Raw genomic sequence first — 22,254 nt, 5'->3', positions numbered from 1 at the left:
AGAGAGCAAATGCAAGTGCTAGGGAGTTTCTTGCTTACATACTGTGAGTTTCAACCCTCCCTTTTACAAGAAAGGGTACTGTTACCTGTAATTGATGTCAGAATCAACTTCCCTCCAGTCAGTAGCCAGTAAAGACAGGGTGGGGGTGGCTTCATGCTGCAGTAGTAGCCAGAACAGTTTCAATTTTAACCCGATCTGTTATATTTATTCCTCTGTAACCCCAGAGCTGTGCGTATTTGTGCTGCTGTCAAACATGGCCAGCGATTCAGTCTTTGTTGTTGCTATAGATTTTGGCACGTCCTACAGTGGGTACTGTTTTTCCCTTGCTTCGGGTACAGACCAAATCCGCCAGGTGTTCTGGGGAATGGAGCATGGTCTCAAGACCCCGAAGACGCCCACATGCATCTTGTTCAACCAGAAGAAGGAGTTCAGTAAATTTGGCTATGATGCTGTGATGAAGTACAAGAGCCTGCCCTCCAGCGAAGCTGACAAGTGGTACTTCTTCCAGAACTTCAAGATGAGACTGTACAACAAGGTATGTAGAGTGATTACTGCTAATGCAAGTCAGAACCATTTGTTTATTTAAGGGATGTGGGTTGAATTGGTGAAGGGGACAGAGTAATCTGGCTGGCCAAGATGAATGAACAGAAGTCAAAGGGCATTTTGATAAACAAGAAATGATTTACATTCTTAATTAGCTAACAGCTACACGAGACTGCAGACCCCGTTGAAGCCAAATACTTGTTTATAACAAAAAACTGCCCTGCTCTAGAACTTAGCAGAGAAACTAACCTCTTTCTGGGACTTTGTACCTCAGTCTTGTACATAGAACAAAGGAAGTTTCTTGTAATCAAGATGGGTTGACCCAGGGTCAGCCTGTCTTTCCCTCCCCTGAAGGAATGTGCTCAAGCCATTTTTATGGGTGTCTGTCTGTCTTTCAAGCAAGTAGTAGTTATTGTTTTTCTCCGACAGCTCTGTGCTAGTTCAGAATTGTTCGTGGCTTTTTCTGGTAAGGTTTCTTCAACCAAACATCATGCTACTTCAGGGCTTCCTTGTCTGTGCTCTTTGGTCCTACAGCACTTCCCACAGGTCTTCCACCTTTTTCTGCTTTTTGTCTATTGAGATTAACTTTTCCTAAGTGTCACCATCTGCTTTTATTAGTTCACTTTGGCTCTGTGCTTTTCATTTTACTTTGTATGCCCTCAAAATTGGTGTTTCTCCACGGTGAGTGTTTGCACAAAGTCTTACAACTTGATGTGTGCTTGCTACTAATCCAGAGAACAGAGTCAGCCCCAGATGAAGTCCCTTGTCTGCTCTTTAGCATCCTCCAGTGCTAAGCAATGAGTGCTGATCCAGGTGTGGGGGAGGTGGGAGGCTGCCGTAAGGACTCCCCTCCCCAGGAAAGGTGTGAACAATGTGGTCTGACGTAGTGTCACCCATGGAGTGATAGGCTCTCACTCACTTTTGGGGCAGGAGGTTCTGGAGAGAGATTTTAGTTCAAGCTCATTTCTCTGTACCCACGGAGCAAATGGTTAAGGGAAATATTAGAAAGAGACAAGAGGGGGAAACAACAGTTCCCAGACACCTACCTTGTTATTTCTGAATCTCCACAAAAAGTGCCCATGGAGAAAATGTATCACCTTCTGTTGACTGAGCCAGGAACAGTGATAGGAAATGACTTTATAAGTAAAAATGAACATAGATTGCTTTTCCTTCCAGTGGCTGCACAGTGCCTTTTCTGACTATTATAGCTGGGCAGACCCTGGACCTGCCTACTTACCTCCATTGGCTGTAAAGGGTCCCAAGTTCATTAATTTGTTTATCCAGTTGATGATTGTTCTGATTTAGGGCCATCTTTCGTAGAATCATAGACTCATTTAGGTTGGAAAAGACCATTAAGATCATCTGGTCCACCCTTTAACCTACCACTGCCAAGTTCACCATTAAACTATGTCCCTAAGCTCTGCATCTACACATTTTTTGAAGACTTCTAGGGATGGTGACACAGCTAGGCAGCCTGTTTCAGCCATCTTTGGTGGCTGCTGAAGCAGAACAAAGAGAAACATGTGGTAAAGGCTGGCTTACAAAACTTTGGATACAGGCAACAATTTCCACATTTCTAGATAGAGCGGGGAAGCAGGAACTGATGGAGGAAGTTTGGGGCTCCTGGAAGAGACTGAAAAAGTGTCAGAGCAGCCACCTGCCTCAGGTTTCACATACACCCAGGCAGACACATAAGCCCATAAACCAAGAGGACACATTACAGATAAATCGTATCAGAACAGAGGGGTATTTGTCTGTATATTTTTCCAGTATATATTTTGTTAACTACATACACTGGGGCATAGGAGCAACCTGAAGTCTCTGTACATATGCCTGGGAAATATAGGATGATGTCACATAGAAAGTACAATTCTCCCCACTACTGTTCAGGAGGATCTATAGGGTCTTTATAAAAGTTGGAACATGAGGAACAGTCGACTTATCAACCACATGGGTATTTTGCCTATTGAAAGATTATTTGCAAGAAGTTTGGTAGCTGACCTGTGTCAATTAGACTTCAGTTAGCTACATAATGAAGCCATTTGGGGGAATTTACTGAGATTTGGAGATAGGACCTCATTCTATAGCACATTCTGTGCAGTGCTCAGTGTAAAGAGGACAGAACTGTTACTGGGACTTCTACATTTAACCCCAAGACATTTTTACTGTTTCCTCTCAATTGTAGGAAGTCACTTCTGGCATGGAGATGGAAGCAAGCAATGGAAAGACACTTCCTGCCCTGATGGTCTTTTCTGAAAGCCTACGCTACATGAAGCAACATGCCCTAAACACTGTCCAAGAGGCCTCTTTCCACACTGTCTGTGACCCCCAGGAGATCACCTGGGTCATTACTGTCCCGGCCATATGGAGTGCAGCTGCCAGGCAGTTCATGCGGCTGGCAGCAAAAGAGGTAAAGCCAGTGGTTATCCCACTTCCTCAGGTTATCTTCTCAGATTTCTTTACCCATCAAGGAAGAGGAAATGTTATTTTTTTTAAACAACCTGCATTTCAAATTTCTATCCATCAGGGAGATGAATCTCCCCTAATATGTGTGTAGGGGGATGTCCTGAGCTGGGAGCAACCACTGCTCTGCCCCTTCTCCTGCCACTGTCTAGAAATGAGCCCACAGAGGTCAGTGGTGCAAGAAGCATTACTCCAGAGTGGATGAGAACAGCCTCACTAGCAGATGGTGTTCATGCAGCAGTGATCTTGCCACCTTTCCTGAACTGACACTTCTCTTGTGATTTTAGGCAGGACTCATCTCCAGCATGATTTCTGAGAAGCTGATTATTGCCCTGGAGCCAGAGGCTGCATCACTCTGGTGCAAACAGCTTCCACAACAAGGGTTTATCGTAGAGGCCAACGACAAGAAAAAGTTTGAAGACTCCCCTGGGATCCAGTATATTGTTGTTGACTGTGGAGGTAAAGTTTTCCCTGTTCAACAGGTACAATCTTTGCTGGGCGCGGAGAGTGGCTGTTTTGCTGTGTCTAACACAGAGGCCCCCAAAGGACTGCAGAGCAGTCCCAGAGCTTGAACTCCACTTCTGTGATTGTCATGCTATTTTTATTTTAATTTTTCTCTTCATGAGATCCCATGGGCAGGCAGCAAAATGGGAAGAAAGGACAGGTCTTCTAATGGCTTGATCCATGGCAAATGGAAGTCAATGAGTGTCTGATGGCCAGCACTTCAGGCCAGCCAGTCGCTTCACAAGCTCCTGCCATCATGCCACTCCATCCTGCTCCCTGTTCCAGCACCGGCCACTGACACACACCCAATTACTGTTGTGTAGCTTCCTCTGTAGGAGCAAGTGCAGTGCCCAGTGAACTGGCCGAAGTAATTGACTAGTAGGCCCTGTAGAATAAATAATTAAGAATAGTTGATAGAGCGCCACTTAGTAATTTCTGTTGTTTCCTGTGGAAGTTTTTTAGAGTGACATAAATTTACTGCCAAGAGCACTCTGGTGATTGCGAACAAAGACTGCCAAAGTATCAAGAGCACCACAGGTTTCTCACAGTCTCACCGTCACTGTTCATTTTAACTCGGAACTTGTGTAACAAAAGGCAAGAGTCAACTTAAATTTAGTGCTTAAATTTAGGAAATCTAAAGGCATACAGGCAATAGAGAAGGAGAGCAGATGTGAAAAAGAACGCACCAGAAAAATACACTTGGGACCCAGGAGTTCAGAAAATAAGACTATATTCAGTGAAAAGTAAGGATCTTGTGTAACTCAGAGAGAACATCTAACTTCATTTGTCTGTGTGTATGTGTGTAGGTGGCACAATAGACATCACAGTACATGAGATCCAGGAAAACCATTATCTGAAGGAGTTACACAAGGCATCTGGAGGTGGATGGGGAGGCAACAGAGTGGATGAAAACTTCAGTGCATTCCTCAGAGAAATATTTGACAATGGTGTATGGGATGAATATGTAAAGAGACACCCTACTGAATTACAACATATGATGTACAACTTCAGTCTACAAAAATGCTCTGCCAGCAGGGAGGCAGTCTACATACGTTGCTACTACAACTTGACAAGAGTGGCAGAAAGCAGGAAGGAGATCTCTCAGTTCTTCACAAAAGTCACAGGAGCTGTATGGTGTGATGGGATGATCATGATTACATATGAAAAAATGGAGAGCTTTTTTGAGTACAGTATCAAAAATATTGTTGGTACTTTGAGGGAAATCCTTGGCAAGCCTGAGATGGCCAAGGTCCAGTACATTTTACTTGTGGGAGGTTTTTCAACTAGCATCATCTTGAGGGATGCAATCCATCAGGCTTTTAGCAAGAAGTATCATGTCCTTTGTCCCATGGAGGCCCAAGCTGCCATTGCAAAAGGGGCTGTTTTATTTGGAGTCAATCCAAAAATCATTGCCTCAAGAATCAGTGCTCGGACATATGGTATAAAAGTATCCACAAGATTTGATGCTGCTATCCACAACTTTTGTAAACGATATGTCTCAAAATATAATGGGCTTGTTTATTGCAAAGATATCTTCAAAAAATTGGTGGGAATTGAGGAGTCAGTGAATATAAATGAAGCTGCTGAATATATTTTTCGTCCAATAGAACCAGATCAGACATGTGCATGCTTTGCTTTCTACTCCACAGAAAAGCAGTGTGCTCAGTATGTAGATGAGGAAGGGATGGAACTGCTTGGCTCATGTGAAGTACCAATGCCAGACACAAGACTGGGGAAGAATCGCAAACTGAGGCTGGATGTTAAATTTGGGCTTACTGAAATTAAAGCCACAGCTACAGACATTACTTCCAAACAAAGTCGGACAATTGTGATAGATTTTTTAGCAGTGTAAATGCTTGGTTCTTAGAGCAGCAGGGACAACAAATTCAAGGGACAGCCTAAGTAGTAGGTACCAACTACTACAATGTAAAAGGCAAATGGACCATAAAGTTTATTATCCAGTCTTACCCTTAATTCAAAATCAGGTCGCTTTATCTGGAGTCCAGGTTTAATACTGCCAGGGGAGATATTTAAATGGATTTAAGTTTTCTTCAGAATATCACTTAGAAATACATTATGTATAATTAAAGGGCTCTTGTTCCGATCAAAGATACCTTGTGAAGAAGTAATTCAGGGACATCTGGGAGCTGTCCAGCTGAAGATACTCCCTATGTCACTGACTTGGGCTTAATGTTTTCTATTTCCATAAAAGCTCATCTCTTTCCCTCCTGTCTAGAGCACCTGTGAGCAGGCTCAGCAAAATGTGACCTGTGTGAGTCCAAATTTGCCCAGGAAAAGCATGTAACAATGAAGTGTGCTTGGTCTGTCTGGGATGCAGTTAACTTTCTTCATGACTCTAATGTTTGCATTTGTAACTTTACCAAAATTCTAGAATGTGATTTTAGGTAATCAGTTCCTGTCACCTCTTACCAACTTATTACATACAATTATACTTAATTTCATGATCTGCTGCCTACTCCTATTGGAATGAAACTTACCCTGCTGAGGAAATTACTGTTATATGACGACTTGAAGCTGTTGATGAAACAAGTTCGAGAAAATGGACAAAAGACTCTGATTACTTTCTAAATTATAAATGGCCTAACTCCATCCACTGCAAAGTTGACCTTACCATAAGCAATGCCACAGTATCCAATGTCTATCCAATCATTGCATTAGGACTTAATCATAACGGAACTACACTTTACCTTAAGGAACATGAAGTATGGGCCCATCGTAAGTGAAGAAAGTGGCAAACAATTGATGCAAATGCATGTATTGTGTGTGACCAAAAAGGCTTCATTTGTGAAAGTAACATGCTTGAAGCCGAAGACAGTTGTCTTGATACTGGACAATGTATTTGGCACTTTGAGATACATCCTAATGAAACCCTTGAAACTGTACTTGTATATATTGGGAAACGATGTGTTTGCATGAGAACCCATTGTGATTCTATAGTCAAAGATAATACTATTGTAAATACAAGTAATCACTCTAATGTTTATGTTTGTAACTTTACCAAAATTCTAGGATGTGATTTTAGTTACTCAGTTCCTGTCACCACTTGTTATCTTACTACATCCAATTATACTTTACTTCATGATCTGCTTCCTGCTCCTATTGGAATGTACCTTACCATGCTGAAGAAATTACTGTTATATGAAGACTTGAAGCTATTGATGAAACAAGTTTGAGAAAATGGACAAAAGACTCTGATTACTGTCCATCATGATATAGAAGAAATACATTGACCGATGAAAAGAGTAAAGAAAGATGAACAGCACCATTGGTGGGACACTTTCTTTGGATGGTCGCCAACTGCCACAGGAATCTTCAACAAGATACTTCACCCTGTTGTTGTTTGGCTAATACTTGCTGCAGTACGCTTTATACTAACAATTCGTTTGTATGTTAAACTCTGGACTATGATGAAACATTTAGTATCCTTACATGAAATACATACACTTGATAATCCTCATCCCAAAAATGTATGTGATATACCTGATACATTCCAAATGTCATGAAGCTTAAATGACTATAGTCATGGGGTGGATTACACTTCCTTGAGCCTACACATGGTCAGGTCCACTACCCAATCGAGCCTTAAAACTGTTATGGTCTGTGTGTACTAAGGATATAGCTTCTCTGCCTAATGCTGAACTGTCCCGGTGCTAATACTCAGTTAGTCAGATACACTGAATTAAAAATCAGCATTGGAGTCTTTGTTAGCTGCAATGACTGTGTTAGAACCACTGCTATCCATCTACTTAATCCTTGTCAGTCATTACAACAGGATTCAGGGGATTAATCTCTAAATATGTTATGCCGCATGCTGTATAAAAGCTGAACTATTTTGAATACAGTGCATGTGTTTTCATGTTTACAGTCTTAAATGCACATTAAAAATACTCACAGCAGAAACCTGAGTAGATTTCTATAGAGTGATATGATATTTTTCTGTAAAATACGTAACGGCTATTCTGGGTGATTAAGGTCCACATGGTTTGTACATTCCCCATGCCGTTATTTTTGTCCTTCTTGCTCCCAGTCTGGCAGTGCATGGTCCCCAGACCAAACCTGCTTCAAGTCCATCTGTGCCACTGGAGAGCGAAAAGGAGAATTTGAAACAGAGCACTCCATATTTTTCTTATCCTTTTGAATTTGTACTTCAGCAAGTGCAAAGTACAACACAGCTCCACTCAAGCCCACAGTGCTCAATGTAGGAGAGAACTGCCAGACACACCTGCAATACTAATGAAAGCAACGTGGAGGAGATTGTAAGGTGCTTTCCCATGCAGGACTATATTTTTTCATAGCTATTTTTTCCTTCTTAAAAAAAAAAAATAATCTTTCTTTCTTTCTTTCTCTCTCTTTCTTTTTCTTTCTTTCTTTCTTTCTTTCTTTCTTTCTTTCTTTCTTTCTTTCTTTCTTTCTTTCTTTCTTTCTTTCTTTCTTTCTTTCTTTCTTTCTTTCTTTCTTTCTTTCTTTCTTTCTTTCTTTCTTTCTTTCTTTCTTTCTTTCTTTCTTTCTTTCTTTCTTTCTTTCTTTCTTTCTTTCTTTCTTTCTTTCTTTCTTTCTTTCTTTCTTTCTTTCTTTCTTTCTTTTTAGCACTGTGTTTACCATGACTGTGACATATCCATTATGTCCTGGTTGGACATTAGGAGAAACCCAATGCATTGGGAGAGAATTAAATTCAGCAGCTGCAGGATTGTTGCTTCCTCTACAACCTCTCCTGCACGCAGGGCCTATTAACCAGTGGTCCCACTATCGTGTTAAAGGGGATTTACCAAAGTCCGGTGTTTGCCTGTTTCAGAGCCCTACGAAGGGCTTTCATTGGAACAGCTTCACAAGGTTGAAAGTATTTGCAGTCAAACATTTGCCTGTTTCGGAGAATGTGAGAAACACTCCGTAGCCAATAACTTAGGCTCAGGCGAGGATTTTTTTTTTTTTTTTTTTTTTTTTTTTAATACTCTCAAGCCCTGCTTTCCCAGAAAGTTGAATAGCTTGTTAGTAGCTTTCTTCACAACTCTTTTCTCCTGTCCTGACAATAGAAAATGATCCACATATTTGTAACATTAATACCTCCTTGGGAGGTTGTAATTGCTCCAAAATCTTTTTTAAAACTTACCCATATAGATAGGTGGCCCTGTAAACCCCCCAAGGTAAAATTGTCCACCTATATTGTTGCTTCTGCCCCCATTTCAGGGTCTTTCCAGTCAGAGGTGAATATACGTTTGCTCTCAGGGCCTGAGAGCACTCCATTAGTTACACTGTTATTCCAGTCTAATAATTTACTATTTGAATGCCCAATTTAATCATCAAATCCCTTCCCAACAAGTTAGTCTCTGCCTTGGATACATACAATAATTGCCCAGCGATCATTTTATTCCCTAGTCTTAGCTTGGTATCCCCCAAAACTGGCACTGTTATCCCAGCCCCTTCTACCCCCATCACTTTTTAGGGTTTCATTAGTTAATTTAATCCCTGATACTTTACAAGTCAGTAATGACCTAGCTACCCCAGTGTATTGGGTTTGATGGCAAGGTTCGGGGGCTGTGAGTGGGGGGGTGGGAAACTGCAGTGGCAGCCCTCGTGAGAAAAACCCAGAAGCCTCCCCGTGGCAGATAAGGGACAATTTCATCTGGCCCCAAAGGGGCCCACTGCTGCCCGGAGCCAAGCCATGAGCAATGCAGTCCGTGCCTCTGTGAGAGCACATCCACGAAAACAAACAAACAAAGAAACAAACAAAAACCTGCTGCTCAACAGCAGTTGGGAGAGCGAGAAACCCCCCCGCAGACACCAAAGTCAGTGCAGAAGGAGGGGGAGGAGGCGCTCCAGGCGCTGGAGCCGAAGCCCCCCTGCGGCCGCTGGAGAGGCCCCTGGTGGAGCAGGCTGTTCCCCCCTCCCCGATGCTTGGGAAACTGAACAAACACCACAGCAAATATGCAAATATACCAAAACTTCTAGACTGTTACTTAGATAATGCCTACATCACCTTTCCCTGCTCATTCAACTTCAAACAGCTCTGTTAAATATGACATGCCACACCTTTAACACCTTCAGCAACCCTTTTAACACTTCCTTCATCTTTCTCCAGACTGTACTTTTCTAATACCAGCACCAAAGGCTCAGTCAGGGTCCAACTTAATTCCGTACCTTTTCCCTCCAAGATACTGAAACAACATATCAATATAGCATATTTCATCCCATTTTCCTTCTTTCCTCCTTCTTCCACTCCAGATATTCCTATTCGAAGTGGCCAGCCTGGCCACACTTAATGTCTCTGGTAGGACTCGGGCCACAACACAGGCAGCCTTCTTTGCCTGCCATTCCTTCATCTCTCTTCCTCTCCTTTCCATCCTGGCCCTGACTCCCCCTGAAGATTTTCTTCATCTTTCTCCAACCCTCTGCCTCACTACCCGCTGCACTGTCAATACCATTAGTTTCGATCTCTTTTTTTTTTTTTTTTTTTTCCTTCTTATCTCCCCTCCAGACACACACCTCCAGGGCCTCCCGCAGGAGGGTCCCCCAGTGACTGTTCACTACATTCCCCCACCTTCTGAAGCATTTTCTGCATATTTTGCAAGGCTTTAATCACACAATGAACTTTCAAGAGCCCTTGGGATACTGGGTCATCAGGTCTCATCCCCAAGTACTTTCTCATTCTGACCCCAAGTCTCTCATATGATTTCTGTGTTGCACACTATTATTATTCCAGCCAGGATTGGCAAGTGGGTATTTCTGCCCTGCCGGTATTACCCCTGGTCCTGGAGGATGAGCTCTTTCCCATTCTTGTATAGCAGCTCTCCTCCTGATCATTCACATTTCTTTCCCTGTAAACAACATACTTATAGACATAATTCCCTCCCCCAAGAGTATAAATAAGGTCGTAGGAACTGGTCTAATTGTTCAACTAGGCTGTTGAGGTCCTCGAATAAAGAATTCCTCTCCTTCTTAAAAGTCCTAACCTCTCTGCTGGTAAGGAGGAGGGGGTAGTTCACCTAAGAGAATACACAGTTAGTGTTAGTACTGTTAGTATCAGGGAAGGCAAAATTCTCAATATATCTTCTACCTTGTTCTAATTCTTGTCAGAGCCTAGAGTACGATACTTCTTTAGGGACAGTGTTAATTACAGTCCCTATCTCCCTTCCTGGAGTGACTGCTGCTGCCACCAGTTCAATATTAAGATTATAGGGAGCATAACTTGGCTCCTTCTCTGAAAAAGGAATCTTATTGTTTACACATAAATTTAAAGCCTGAATTTTCATCGGACCCATATTTTGGCCAAAATACTGCTGTTTCCTTAATTGGTTCTTTTGTCCAGACTGATACACAATATTTAACCTTTTTTTTTTTTTTTTTAATTATTTTTCTTTTACAATCCCTCTAATTTTGGGATTATGTTTCCAATTTCTTATCATTCTTCAGGAAGAACTATTAGTAGGCACTCCCCCAGGGATATCTCCCTGTCCCCTGGAACTCATATTTTCCCATTTTTCCTAACCCTCGCCAGTATGTGCTACAGAATTTTCCCTTCTGCAGTGTACCACACACCAACGTACTGAAAGATGGGGGTGTACCGCCAAGCACTTCCCCGTGCCAGCGTTACCGCACACCTGAGTTTACCAGATTCCCTGGTGTACTTCCAAGCACTTCCCCGTGCAAGGATTACCGTACACCAGATTCCCCTGGTGTAGTGCCAACACTTCCCCGTGCAAGGGCTTACCATACACCAGATCACCCGACCCCCAAGGCAATACTTAATATTTCTTACCTTGGTCTGTGCACAGAGTTACCGGATCGATTCTTAAAAACCCAGAGTGCCTACCTTCTTCCTTTCCCCACTACTTCACAGATCCTGCCTCTTTAACCAGTCTCGGGCCCTCTGTCAGCTTTCCGCAGAACCGCCACCGTCGATGCACAGGACCGCTGAAATCAGAGGGGCATGCCTTCTTCTGCTGCGGTGGTGGGGCTCCCCAGTAGGTGACTGGATCCCGGACGAGCCCCCAAATTGTGAGAAACACTCCGTAGCCAATAACTTAGGCTCAGGCGAGGATCTCAGTGAAGTAGTAATTTATTCGCGATTGCAATGGCGGGCGCCCCACAAGCAGGAGAGAGCGCATCTACTAGTTCCAAAACACAGTTTATATACCTTTTGATGGCAGGACCCTCCCCTGTTTCCCCACTGAGTGGGTAATCCAGATTCACAATCTATCTGATGCTTCACAAACAATGCATGGCCTTCAGTCGCCGGCCTGTTAAATTTCAAATTTCTTTTGACATTTTTACTGCTTGAAGTGGTAATGTTTCTTCACTTATCTGACTTGACTTGACACCATGATTTTCACCTAATTGTCCTAAGGAGTCTGATTGTCTGCATTTTACAAGGTCGCCTGCTAAACTTTCTTATCACTGTAAGCATATCTCAGTACCACATTCCCTCCTTCTAAACAATGTAACTCTGCAAAAACAACATTTCTATTCCCACAGAGAACCACCAAGGACTTCCACTGAGACAGTTTCTCAAAGTTGAACATATTTAATAAGGTGACAGATATAACAGATAAGGAATATAACAGATTAGGAATTAGGAGACACTTAATGAAGCAAAAGGTTTCACTTGGGCACCGTGGCCGTCAAGATTCTCTTCTGCCACCAAAACAGGGCTGTCCCACAACCACAAGACTCCCTCCTTCAGCAACCTCTCATACCGAGCTTGAGGACCTCCATCCGCAAAGGCTGATTACGAGATAAACAGGGGTAGGCTGCTCAATGCCCCTTGGCACAAGGTCGATGCTTATCAGTGATGCTAACAAGTCTGACTGTTCACCACATGCACAGGATAATCTTTCCCACACATCTAAGTCAGGGTCGGTGAGCGCTCTTTGCTTCTGGGTGTGGCTTGCGTGCAGACAGCCAGTGAAACGACATATCAGTCCTTCCGTGGCACTGTGGGGAGGACAGTTACGGGCAGCCAGAATGGGGACCATGATCCAGATGTGGCTGTTGGGGCAAGGAGGGCAGCAGCACAGCCCCAAGGATATGCTTTGGTACTGTTTTCTTTTTGGCTAATGGCCCCCTTTTGTTACTACACTGCCAGTGTCTTACTGAGCAATGACATTCCCATTATTTGGAGAAAGAATTCTCTTTGCTTGACTTTCTAAATTCCTCAGATATGTATTGCATTTATCAAGCTGGGGATTAACTGCTGTTCCGTAATAACTAAAGTGGCTTATTGCCCTTAAACATGAAACTTAAGAGAGTCGCTTAGCAGATGGCCCCACGGGGCCACAGAGCCTGCCAGTCAGCTGCTGTCTAAGCCAGATGTTTCTCAGAAACTGAAAGGGAAGCAAGCCCGCTGTGCAGAACCGCCACCATTGCGCTGTGCTGCACCAGGAGGCAGGCCTGCTGCTCTGCTGGCAGGAGGAAGCTGGGCCATGAGCACGCACCCCACACTCTGCTCTCCTCCAAAGGCTCCGTGCTGTCCCCATTGGAACCCTCCCTTTCGGCTCTGAGGAGTAATTGCCTAAGGCGACTAGGAAAATTAAACTAATATTCACGTTTTAAAGAGAATGTACAGCACTGAAGAAGCTTTCGGGGTGGAGTATAGCTGCATTACCTAAGCGTTCCCTAGGCCTCTAACCTTAGATGTTATCACACTAGGGGAACCTGGTGTGCTGACTCTGAGAGGAACTGTACAGAGAGTGAAGTGGATTGGAGACACTGCAGCCAGGCTCTGTGATAAGATGGGAACTGAAAGGTACATTGGAACCGATAAGCTGCTTATTTGCTACCCTGGGCCAACAGCCTGCCATGTTTTTGACAAAATGCTTTCCTTTTGGTAAACTTTGCTCATTATAATACTCCAAAACACACCTCCATCCCAAAAGCTACCTGCTTCCATGGTGCCACCACCCCACACTGAGCACACGCTCTGAATTTCTCGGAGCCTGTGCCTTTAAACAAAAGTGAGAAAATTTAGCACCAGTCATAACAAAGGTATGTATGACTAGAGTCACTCAATCTCCACCTAAAAGATAAAAAATAATATAAATTGGCTTAAGAGAGAGGGGATGTTAGGGAAGACACCATCGTGACTTCTGGGATCAGTCAGTGGGCTGAGTCTCTCTTCCCCTCCCCAACCCCTACCCTATTGGGACGCCTTTGGGTAAGATTTGAACACCAAGTGCCTCCCTGGGAAACAGAAACCTCTGTAGAATCTTTGTACCTTATAACGTGTTAACAGCCAAGCTGTGTGCCTGTGTATTTGATGCATGCTAGCTTGCTTTTTCAGAGAGTGAATTTATTGCCAGCAATCCAAAGAACCTGTGTACCTGTTGCTGTAATAAACTGCACTTAATTGCATTGTTCCTAGAAGAGATATTTCTCATTGAACCCGACTAGAGTGAGGGTGTGCTACGTTATTGGTCAATCCGTGACCGTGACAGTTCAGTACCCTGAACCCAACCTGATCTATTTCGCTTAATTGACTGCGCCCCTTAACACGACAGAGAAATTGGTGTAGTCAGCAGGATTACCACGGATAAACTGCTGCAAAAAGGCAAATGTATCCCTTCCCAGGTTGGGAAGGAGCGGGCCCTAAAATTTTTGAAAAATCAAGAGAAAGTGGTAGAAAGCATTAAGCAGTGTCAGGCTGCACAAAAGATTGGAGTGGGAAAAGGTAAAGGTGCAATCTGTGCAGTGTTCAGCGCCTGTTTGTCTTGTGCTCAGCAAGAAGCTAGGGAAGCTCCTGCTCCCAAACTGATTTCTGATGTGGAATATACAGCTTTGAAATCAGAAAATGAGGTGTTGAAGTCATCATTGGCCTTTGAAAGGGAGATGGGGAAAGCATTAGGTAACAGAGTGGGTAAACTTCTGAATGACAATGATAAACATTTGTATGAGAATAACACACTTTTGAATGAGAATAATAAACATTTGAATATAAATTTGCTTAAGAATTTGCTTAAGAGAGAAGGGATGTTAGGGAAGACACCATGGTGACTTCTGGGATCAGTCATTGGGCTCTCCCCCCCCCCAGTGGAACCCTGTATTTTGGCTCCCGGCCTGGCAGCCACCACCCCCTGTGACTCTGTTCTTGCTGGCACTTTGGCACCACCACGGCAGTGTTGTGCTGTGCTGTGCTGTGCTGTGCTGTGCTGTGTTGTGCTGTGCTGTGCTGTGCTGTGCTGTGCTGTGCTGTGCTGTGTTGTGTTGTGTTGTGTTGTGTTGTGTTGTGTTGTGTTGTGTTGTGCTCGGCTGGCCGGCATTCACGGTTTGGCACCTGCCTTCACAGAGGCAGCAGTGCCAGCAGCACTGCGTCCCCATTCACCCCCCCACCCCAGGCTCTCCTGAAATCTGGGACATTTTTCTGAGGATTTGGGGATGAGAAAGCAGAGGGCCATGCGGCTTTGGACGAGACCACTCTTCGCTGGTGAAAAGGGAGAGGGAAGCACAAGGGTGCTTGGTTCCAATGAAGTCCTTTGACACAAACATGTCCAGACCTGGTGCTGTGGCCTGAATTTCTCACAGAATAGCTGCAGAGCACACGGACGCCAGTGCCGTGTGGTGAGGCAGGCAACACAGATGGGTTATGAGGTGGAGCTGGGGCAACCCTTCCCTTCTGCCCCACTGCTACAAATTTGTAAGGACTGCTGTGCATTGTTCTCACCTCTTCCTGGTGAGAGGAAAGGAAGAGCACAGGGTGTGAGGTGAAGGAGTTCAGAAACATGCTACAAAGGCACTGAGGTTGGCCTCTACCTTGCTGCTGTGTTAAGCACCTGTACTTTCTCTCTCAGTATTTTAAATGCTGCCTTAGCAGAGGTGTCACACACCTCCACCAAGAGGTCCCCGTGCGGTTGCAACCATCCCCTTCCATCTGCCCAGGGGACCGGGATGGCTTTGCTCACTGTGACACACTTTTCTGCCTCGTGCCCACTCCTTCCCTCCTCCAGACTATCCCAAACAATAGGAGGTTTTGTCTCCACTCGGCATCCAGCAGCGGCGGTTCCTCAAACCCCTAAGCCCTATATTGTGTGTGCGCCCTGGACTTAACCAGCACATTCCTGCCAGAGGTTAAGCCTGGGTGCCACGTGGATAATCTGAGATTTTTTTGCCTCCTGCTCCTCCAAGTGACCATGACAATAACAGGCCCGTGTGCACCGGCTGTTTTCCTGCCCCTTATGTCTTCTATCCATGGATGCTTTGTCACGACCACCCACACAACGGTATCATTCAGCACTGGTGGTGTCTTCGACCTGCCTGGTCCCAAAGCTGGCAGCAGTCAGAGCATGAGCCACAGAATTTCACAGAATTTCACAGAATTTTCTAGGTTGGAAGAGACCTCAAGATCATCGAGTCCAACCTCTGACCTAACTCTAACAGTCCCCACTAAACCATATCCCTAAGCTCTACATCTAAACGTCTTTTGAAGACTTCCAGGGATGGTGACTCCACCACTTCCCTGGGCAGCCTGTTCCAGTGCCTCACAACCCTTTCAGTGAAGAAGTTCTTCCTAACATCTAACCTAAAACTCCCCTGGCTCAACTTAAGCCCATTCCCCCTCGTCCTGTCACCAGGCACGTGGGAGAACAGGCCAACCCCCACCTCGCTACAGCCTCCCTTGAGGTACCCATAGAGAGCGATAAGGTCGCCCCTGAGCCTCCTCTTCTCCAGGCTGAACAAGCCCAGCTCCCTCAGCCGCTCCTCGTAGGACTTGTTCTCCAGGCCCCTCACCAGCTTCGTCGCCCTTCTCTGCACCCGCTCAAGCACCTCAATGTCCTTCTTGTAGTGAGGGGCCCAAAACTGAACACAGTACTCGAGGTGCAGCCTCACCAGAGCCGAGTACAGGGGGACGATCACCTCCCTAGCCCTGCTGGTCACACTGTTCCTGATACAAGCCAGGATGCCATTGGCCTTCTTGGCCACCTGAGCACAATGCTGGCTCATATTCAGCCGACTATCCACCATCACTCCCAGGTCCTTCTCTGCCTGGCAGCTCTCCAACCATTCCTCTCCCAGTCTGTAGCTCTGCTTGGGGTTATTGCGCCCCAGGTGCAGGACCCGGCACTTGGCCTTGTTGAACTTCATGCAGACCGGAGGGCTGCGAGGAAAGCAGTGGCCATGGTATGAGAGCGGGACTGGAGTGAGCTGCTAGAGCTGCAAAAGGGATCTTTGGAGTGCAAGAACAAGAAGGGCTGGAAGCTGGGAAGGCAGGGCACCACGGTGGGTGTCCCAAGCACAGCAACATTTTCGGGAACAAAGCAGGAAATCAGTGCTCAGACAAGGATGGCAGCTGGGAAAGAGAAGCCAAGTGCTGGCCTTGGCAGGGGACAGGAGGGAAGGAGAATTTACCTTTTTCTTCCACATTGAAAATTCCCTTTTTCCCCTTCTCTCCTAGACATCAAGCTCTTTGCTCTGGCACTGGACTCCAGGCCAGAGTGCTAGGCCTCCCTCCTCATGTGGTTGCTTTCTTTCCTGATTAAAAGTGATTAGGCAGCCCTAAAGCCCGCAGAAATGTGACCGATGGGGATGGAGACAAAGAGACCATTCAAGATCTCTTAAATCCCCAAGGCACTATTTAGAGAGCCCTGAAGAGAGCCCTGGAGCAGAACCACCCCATCACTGCCTCCCTGTTCTCCCTCCTGTGCCCTTCCTCACCAGCATCTTCTCCACCATGCCCTTCTCTGAAGCAGAGGTGCAGAGTGCCCGTGGTGCCTGGGAGAAGATCTATGTGGATGCAGAGGACAATGGGACAGCAGTGCTGGTCAGGTAAGGAAAAAGCCTACCCCGCTCTACCGCAGAGGGTTCAGCCAGGAACGGCAAGAAGGATGGAGCTGCCACCTAGAAGCACCTCGCGATATGTTTGACGCAGCCCTCGCCAGAAACATTTTGTTTTGCTGGGGTTTATGCCGCTTCAGGGAGGAAATAGTGCAGAGGAGGGATCCATGCAAAGAAAATCAAAAAGAAAGGGAGGAGAGGGCTGGAAAAGGAGGAAGAGACTAGAATGATTTCTTTACTGCACCCTACCAATCCCCCCGTAAATAGTGATGTATTTAAGGTAAAGAAAATAAAGTATGGTATAAAACAGAACAGGAACAAAACATGGGCCCTATTTCCCAATTTCCCTTTACCTCTGAACTACTTGAATCATTTTTTTTCACATGTATATCTTCAGTATTTCTCTTGTGAGTCCCCTTCAGCCTTTCCAGTCTATAACTCGTCTGTTTCATTGTATTTTGTCCCTCCTGTGATCTTTCCTCTTTTAGTCCTCACCCCGTTTTCCTCTCATCTTCCATAAGACACATGTTTCTTCTATTCACCTTTCACATACCCTTTCTCAGGTGGGACTTACATCACCTCCATGTGCACTGGTCAACCCAAATACTCCTTCTGTTCAGCACACCTTTACCATTACCTTTGGTCTTCTTGTATATCACACCTTGTGCCTCAACAAATGTTATTCTCTGCTCTTTCCCTCTGTGGTCTACATACCCTGAGGACAGTTAGGGTTAGAAGTACAGTTATTAAGTGTTAGCATCCAGTGGTTTGGCTCCTCAGGGTGTTTTACTGTAGAAGGTTTAGTCTTAGTGTCCCACAGACCCAGCCCAACCTTTAGAGAAGCTCTGGGCCCCGCAGTGCAAGAGAGACATGGACATACCGGGGAGAGCCCCACAGAGGGCTGATGAAGGGACCAGAGCAACTCTCCTGTGAAGAGAGGCTGAGAGCTGGGGCCATTCAGCCTGGGGAAGAGGAGGCTCGGGGGGAATTATCGATGTTTATAGGTACATGAAGGGAGGGTGCAAAGAGGATGGAGCCAGGCTCTTGTCAGTGGCAGGACAAGAGGTACTGGGCACAAACTGGAACACAGGAGGTTCCCTCTGAACATCTGGAAGCACTTCACTGAGTGGGTGACTGAGCACTGGCACAGGTTGCCCAGAGAGATTTTGGAGTCTCCCCTCTTGGAGATCTTTGTGTCCACCTGGACATGGTCCTGGGCAGCCTGCTCTCGGTGTCCCTGCTTGAACAGGGGGCTTGGACTAAATAACCTCCAGAGTTCCCTTCCAACTCCAACCATTCTGTGATTCTGTGAAATGCAGTCTGGAATTTGCTAATGCTGTTTTAGGCAGGTAACTGGTTTATCCAACAAAGTAACCTGTTTTCTTACAAGCTTGACTGACGTGACTGTAATTGAGATATTATAAAAGACAATTCCTTTATGAGAGGCATCTAACTGTGTTACCTTTGAATAAATGAAATGAGCAGTACTGAGTACACAAACAATAATCCATCACAAGCAGAAGAAAGCTCAGGGATGGACTCCAGGAAGGGGTTAACTAAGAAAAACAATGGGTGGGTTTCTCCTTGAAAATACCCATTAAGATCAAAGTGGAGACATCTGCTGTCCAGAACATCCTTGTGACTGTGCACCGTCACACTCGCCCTGCCTGAGTGCGCTCCCATGTCCCTGTGGATTGTATCTCCACCTAACTCCGAAGAGGTGTTTGCTTCAGGAGCAGTGGAGTTAATTCAGGAGAGGGCAGGCAGGCTGCTCCATGCAGATAGCATGGTTTCAGGTGCCTCCTGGCGTTAGGATGTGGAGCCACAGTTGCACATCCCTGTGAAGAAATAAGTGAAACTTGGGAGCAAAAGTAAAGCTGGTCAAACTGCTGTGAGTGACCCTCTCAGAAGAGCATAGGCCAGCAGCAAGGGCAGTGGTTTTAAGAAGCAGTGAGCCAAGTGCCCTGGGGAGACACAAGAAGTGGTCAGGCTGCTGTGGGCACAGGGGTCATGCATGGCTGGGAAGGGCAAAGGAGAACAAAAAAGTGCATGGGAAAGAGGAGTTTGTTCTAATAAAGGGAAGGAAAAAGGCCAACAAATACATAACACAAGGCCTGGCACATGAATTCGTGTCTGCATTGGTACCTCAGTCCGCAGATTAGGCCCTCTCTCATTTCTCCACAGGATGTTTACTGAGCACCCAGATACCAAGTCCTACTTCACACACTTCAAAGGCATGGACTCCGCCGAAGAGATGAAACAGTCGGATCAGGTCAGGGGCCATGGCAAGAGGGTTTTCACCGCCATCAACGACATGGTGCAGCACCTGGACAACACTGAAGCTTTTCTTGGGATACTGAACCCGCTTGGCCAGAAACATGCTACCCAGATCAAGGTTGACCCCAAAAACTTCAGGGTGAGCCAGCATCCATCTTCTTTGGGGGGTATAGTAGTGATGGAATGATGTCTTCCCCTTGGAGTGGAAGAGCTGAAGAAAACAGGCTTTGTATGTGTAAATGTATATAGGCCTCAGGGAGTGGAGATAGTGGAAGGTGAGATGGTCAGTGCGGGAAGACTGTAGGAATGAGATGCCTGGCATCTGTTGGGAAGAAGGCTGTGCAGCAGTTGATGTACAAGCAAGTCTGCTCTGGTGGGAGCTGCAGACATGCCCATGAGTTGTAGCAGGTTTTCTCAGTGCAACAGTTGTCATCTAATCACAAGACACAGAAAAGCAGCCTACACTGAGCTTCAGTCCATGATGTCTATATCTCTCTAATATCAGCAACTGAGCTTTACCAGGACACCTGAAACACTTGGTATTGAGCAACAACAGCAACAGCATTGCCATCGCTAAACAAACAGATGTGATACATAGAGGACCAAATGGCTTTCCCAAGTCCACTTGAAGTCACCAGCAGAGTGCATTTGTCTCTACTTAAGTCTTTAAGTGACTGTGTATATCAGTGCAGTCAACATTAAATAGAGATGGGGTGGTTAAAAATACAACAGTGACTGCAATTTGGGGTGAATTCTATGATGCATCTAATTTCCCACAACCTATTTCCAGTTCTGCGCACTACATACTCCTGAATTGCTTTTGTACCCCCTTTCCATTCTCCAAAAAACACAGCTTAAAAATATGTTTTATCATGCCTTCATTTATTATGGAGGAAATTTCACACTGCTTCTTCCCTTTTCCCTGTTTAGATCATCTGTGACATCATCTTGCAACTGATGGAGGAGAAGTTTGGTGGAGACTGCAAAGCCTCTTTTGAGAAGGTGACCAATGAAATCTGCACTCACCTGAACAACGTCTACAAAGAAGCGGGTTGGTGAGGAAGTGCAACCTCTAGCCTCTTCAAACTTCTCACTAGCACTGATTCGCTGCTTTTGGGCCTCCAGCCACAGTTGGAAGAGCGAAAAAGTAAAAAAAAGCAAAAAATATATTATAGGTGTTAATGTCAATAATTTCTGTAGCAAACTGAGTTTCCACAGTTAAATGAAAACTGCTGATACATCAAAGCCAAACAAATCCTGACATGCCTTGCAGCTGAGGTGCTCCAAGTGGGTTCCTCTGGCTACAGTCCTTGGAGACTACATTTAAAGACCAAGACTTGAAGCTTGCTGTTCCTGAAAGACTTGCTCCTTTCAGCAGCAACAGCCCAGAGAGAGAACCAGCAGCTCTTTACCTTTCCATCCTCATCAATGATGAGCAGAAGACCATTTTGAAGCATTTCCTGGGTCAGGGACTTTGTAGAGGTCATTTTTTAAGAGACATGGGAGTTTCACATTTGAACCGCAGCAATGGGAGCAGGGGGGAGTGCTCCATGTTTGGAGGAGACTAACATCTGGAAAAGAGACGGGGACAGTCCCAACTTGGGCAGGTCAACAGAGTCCCCCAGCTTGGGGAGAGGTGACTCAGAGCAGCTTCCAGTGCAGGTGGGGACATCTGCAGTGCCTGTATTTCTTGCTGCTACTCCCAGAAAATTGCTCTGGCCATGTGCCCAGGAGACAGCAATAACACCCAGCTCACTGTCGCCCACACTACCTCTCCTGCCGCAAGGCCTGTGTCTCCCTTCAGCTTAACCGAGTCCAGAACTGTTTAATTGCTTTTCCTTAGCTGTGGTGAAATCATCAGCTGATAACTGCAAATAACCACATGCTGTTTTGCTTAAGTGTAACACAATAAACAAAAAGAAAGCTGGTGTGTCCTCTCCTTTGTGGCGTGGAAAAGGCCCTTGCAATGCACAGGCCTTGCGGGAGCAGTGGCTGGGTACAGTGCACGGACACAGGTGGTACCGGGGGTACCAAAACCAGCTCAAGCCACCACCCAGACACCCATCACACTCGCAGTAAGCAGGCTCCTCTGATGGTGAGAATGGAAACGAAAAGTGAAACGATTCAATGATTTTGTAAATGGTTAAAAATGCAGAATTCCTCTTCATCCAATGCATAGTTTTCTTTACCCATCCCATTTGTTTGGCAAAAGATGCTGAAACCCCAAAGTCCAGACCATGAACTCTTGCCAGAGAGGGAGGATAGGGCAGGCTGCTCTACTGGGTGCAATGTTCTGCCCTGCTAGGGGAGAACGGGAAGCATATTGCACAGCATCTTCAAAATCTCAAATCCCTTAGAGGCAGAACAAGTAAATTTAACACTCTGAAATGCTCAAAGCAACTCCCCTTTTTATTTATGTGTTGTAATGCACCTGCAGAGGCCATGTGCCATGAAATGGATGCCTGGCATGGCAGGCTCCTTCTTGCCATCAACATCCTGAGCTGACAGGGTCCTGACAGCAGCAGCTGATAGCATAAGGCTCATTCAAAAAAGCTCAGGCTTAAGAAGAGAGGGAAAGGTCTCAATGAGATAACAAATCAGTGACGTAGCGTGGGTTGTATGACGAGTGCCCATGATAACTTGAATCAGCAAAGTTTGTATCTAAAGCCAGAATAGGGCAAACACAGG

The 22,254-nt window shown here is 45.4% G+C and overlaps 2 protein-coding genes across 2 annotated transcripts; both read left to right on the top strand.

The window, feature by feature from the left end:
* Window positions 1-236: 236 nt before the first annotated feature.
* Window positions 237-5,362, top strand: LOC309874146 (heat shock 70 kDa protein 12A-like; the record flags this gene model as incomplete). Its single annotated transcript, XM_082752076.1, has 4 exons — window positions 237-535; window positions 2,729-2,953; window positions 3,294-3,465; window positions 4,317-5,362. Exons 1-4 carry the CDS (start codon window positions 254-256, stop codon window positions 5,360-5,362), a joined length of 1,725 nt encoding a protein of 574 aa, XP_082608202.1. The 5' UTR covers window positions 237-253.
* An 11,823-nt stretch (window positions 5,363-17,185) lies between these two features.
* On the top strand, window positions 17,186-20,625 carry LOC309880229 (cytoglobin-1-like; the record flags this gene model as incomplete). The annotated part of the gene is made up of 3 exons (XM_082764857.1): window positions 17,186-17,280; window positions 19,474-19,705; window positions 20,497-20,625. The coding sequence occupies 3 exons, from the start codon at window positions 17,186-17,188 to the stop codon at window positions 20,623-20,625; spliced, it is 456 nt and encodes a 151-aa protein (XP_082620983.1).
* Between the last annotated feature and the right edge of the window lie 1,629 nt (window positions 20,626-22,254).

Source organism: Aythya marila (genome assembly GCF_965140915.1).
Source record: "Aythya marila genome assembly, chromosome: 1".
NCBI classification, from domain to species: Eukaryota; Metazoa; Chordata; class Aves; order Anseriformes; family Anatidae; genus Aythya; species Aythya marila.
This window is presented reverse-complemented; position numbering and strand designations above follow the sequence as displayed.